The sequence below is a fragment of the Sinocyclocheilus grahami genome, unplaced genomic scaffold, assembly GCF_001515645.1.
Source record: "Sinocyclocheilus grahami isolate Dianchi unplaced genomic scaffold, SAMN03320097.WGS_v1.1 scaffold236.1, whole genome shotgun sequence".
NCBI lineage: Eukaryota > Metazoa > Chordata > Actinopteri > Cypriniformes > Cyprinidae > Sinocyclocheilus > Sinocyclocheilus grahami.
In genome coordinates this window covers 1,228,443-1,231,971 of record NW_015505415.1, presented here as the reverse complement: position 1 = coordinate 1,231,971, position 3,529 = coordinate 1,228,443, and the positions used below count along the sequence as shown (strand labels likewise).

Sequence of the window (3,529 nt, the reverse complement as noted above, 5' to 3'; positions counted from 1 at the left end):
CACACACACACACACACACACACACACACACACACACACTCACACACACACACACACACTCACACACACACACTCACTTCACACAGATTCTCAGTTTAGACCCAAACACAAATGCTGTCCAGTTATTTCAGTACTAGTATTAGTATTAGTATAAGTAATATTAGTACTAGTATTTTTTGTTTTCATTTTAATTTTAGTTAAAAGTTTCTTTTTATTTCAGTTTTAGTAATTTTGTTGTGTACTGTATTCATCATTTTTATTAGTTTTTAAAATGTCTATAGTTTAGTATATTATTTTATAAATAATTTTTAAAATATAGTATTCCGTTTTAATTTTGTTTTCAGTTTTAATATATTTTGATATAGTTTTCCGTTTTAATATTTTTTTTAGTAATTTTGTGTTTTTGTCATCTTTATTTTTTTTATGTCTATAGTTTTTCTTTTTATTTCAGATTTAGTTTTAGCAATTTTGTTGAGTATTCATAATTTTTATTAGTTTTTAAAATGTCTATAGTTTTTGTAGTAGTATAGTATTTTATAAATATTTTTTTTAATTATAGTTTTCCGTTTTAATTTTATTTTCAGTTTTAATATATTTTTTTAAATAGTTTTCTGTTTTGACATTTGTTTGTTTAGTAATTTGTGTTTTTATCATTTCTATATTTTAATGTCTATCATTTTTATTTTTATTTCAGTTTTAGTAATTTAGTTGTGTGCTTTTGTCTTTTTTATTAGTTTTTTTTAAATATGTCTATATAGTTTTTATTTCAATTTTTGTAATTTAGTTGTGTGTTCTTGTCATTTTTGTTAGTTTTTAAAAAAAAATTCTATATAGTTTTTATTTTTTTATTTTCATTCTTAGTTTTAGTAATTTTGTTGTGTTTTTGTAATTTTTTTTAACGTCTATATAGTTTTTATTTTTTATTTTTTTTTATCTCAGTTTTAATTATTTTAATACTTTAGTTACCTTTACTAACATTAAAATATAAATAAACACACTTATTTTCAGTTAGTTGCCAAGGCACCATTTCTCATTTTCTTTTAGTTTATTTCAGCATTTATTTTAAGTATTTCATTTCAAGGTTTGGTTTAGCTACCGAACATAACACTACTTCAGACCAGCTTCCAAAGCATCGTAAGGATCTAGAGACAAGTGTTTAGGGAACAATAAGCTAATATTTATTGACTGCAGTGATTATTTCACAGTAGGAATAGAATCATTAGTAGGACAGAATATAAAAAATAATTTACTACTTTCAACCACTCAATCAGAGCATCATTTACAGCCGAGCGATGGATGTGAGAGTCATGTGAAGCATCATGGGATAGCGTGCGTGAGCAGATGAGCTCTGAGCTGTGTGTGTGTGTGTGTGTGTGTCTCAGGTGTTAAACGAGGCGATCGGCGCTCTGATGTATCACAGCATCACACTGACTCGAGAAGATCTGGAGAAGTTCAAAGCGCTCAGGATCATCATCCGCATCGGCAGCGGATACGACAACATCGACATTAAAGCAGCCGGAGAGCTGGGTAATGAACATCAACACTAACTAGTGCACAATCCAATCAAAGTAACACAATAATGCCTACTGTTTCATAAATCTGTCCCTGCAGCACAGAAGCAGTGTTAAGTCGCTGGGGGATATTTGTAGCAATAGCCAACAATACATTGTATGGGTCACAATTATACATTTCTCTTTTATGCCAAAAATCATTAGGATATTAAGTAAAGATCATGTTCCATGAAGATATTTAGTAAATGTCCTACCGTAAATATATCAAAACTTAATGTTTGATTAGTAATATGCATTGCTAAGAACTTCATTTGGACAACTTTAAAGATGATTTTCTCAATATTTAGATTTTTTTGCACCCTCAGATTCCAGATTTTCAAATAGTTGTATCTCGGCCAAATATTGTCCGATCCTAGCAAACCAGTTCAGAAATCAGTATAATATGCTGATTTATTATTAGAATTATCAACAGCTGTGCTGACAAATATTGTTTTGGAAACTGATACTTTTTTCAGGATTCTTTGATGAATAAAAAGTTCAAAAGAACAGCATTTATTCAAAATGTAAATCTTCTCTAACAATATACATCTTTGCTATCACTTCTTATCAGTTTAACACATCCTCGCCGAATAAAAGTTTTAATTTCTTTCAAAAAAAAAGAAAGAATATAAATGTACCGACCCCAAACTTTTGAACGGTAGTGTATATTGTTAGAAAATATTTCTTTTTTAAATAAATGCTCTTCTTTTTAAATTTTTATTCATCAAAGAATCCTTTAAAAAAGTATCACAAGCAGCAAAACACTTTTTTGATAATAATCAGCATATTATACTGATTTCTGAAGATCATGTGACACTGAAGACTGGAGGAATGATGCTGAAAATACAGCTGCGCATCACAGAAATAAATTACAGTTTAATATATATTAAAATAGAAAAACGTTATTTTACATCATAAAAATATTTCACAATATTACAGTTTTTTCTGTATTTTTGAGTGTATGTTTGGATCGTTTCTGAGAGTTTGTGTGTGTTTGTGTTCAGGGATCGCGGTGTGTAACATCCCGTCGGCGGCGGTGGAGGAGACGGCCGACTCGACGCTGTGTCACGTGTTGAATCTGTACCGCAGGAACACGTGGCTGTATCAGGCGCTGCGGGAGGGCACGCGTGTTCAGAGCGTGGAGCAGATCCGGGAGGTGGCTTCAGGAGCCGCACGCATCCGCGGAGAAACACTCGGACTCATCGGCTTCGGTGAGAGACGCACAAACACCACACACTACAGGCTCAGGCTGATCACGTGTGCTTTATAGTCAAACAACCCTTAGAAACTATCATATATTATAAATGCACACAGTATGTATGTATGCATTTATTTATTTGTTTGGAATTTAGAATTAACTTTAGTATGAAAGTTATTTATTTATGAATTTCAGAAAAATACAATATTTTAATTATTACTATAGCGATGAAATTTAAATTGTATCATTCTAAAATAAATAATTCTAAAATAATTATATTCTATGTATATATATATATATATATATATATATAATCCATATTACAAATGTAATTAATAATTAATTAATGTAATTAGATCAATACATATAATACATATAATTACTAGTATAATGCTAAATATTTAAATTATATTATTATAGTTATTTAATATTATATATAATTTCTATATATTTATTGAATAATCCATGTAAATATATTAATATATTGTAATTATATATCTAATTATTTATCAAATAAATGTATTTTCATATATTTATATATATATATATATATTAGTTTTTTAAAATATTATTTACCCCTTAATGCAAGATACATGAATGACTGAAGGATCTTTGACCTCTCACACACTTCTCATTTACAGACAGTGTTTTATTTTCCATGTAAAAGGATCACTATAATAATTCTCAGATTATTGTTGATATGGTGTGTGTGTGTGTGCGTGTGTGTGTGTGTGTGTGTGTGTGTGTGTGTGCGTGTGTGGGGGGGGTGGTGGGTGGTTGT

The 3,529-nt window shown here is 29.5% G+C and overlaps 1 protein-coding gene across 1 annotated transcript in view; it reads left to right on the top strand.

The window, feature by feature from the left end:
• ctbp2l (C-terminal binding protein 2, like) overlaps positions 1 to 3,529 on the top strand; it is a 29,397-nt gene that overhangs the window by 7,763 nt on the left and 18,105 nt on the right. The window contains exons 3-4 of the mRNA XM_016288930.1: positions 1,383 to 1,527; positions 2,555 to 2,761. Coding sequence (XP_016144416.1) covers positions 1,383 to 1,527; positions 2,555 to 2,761 — 352 coding nt within the window. The remainder of the gene's footprint in view (positions 1 to 1,382; positions 1,528 to 2,554; positions 2,762 to 3,529) is intronic.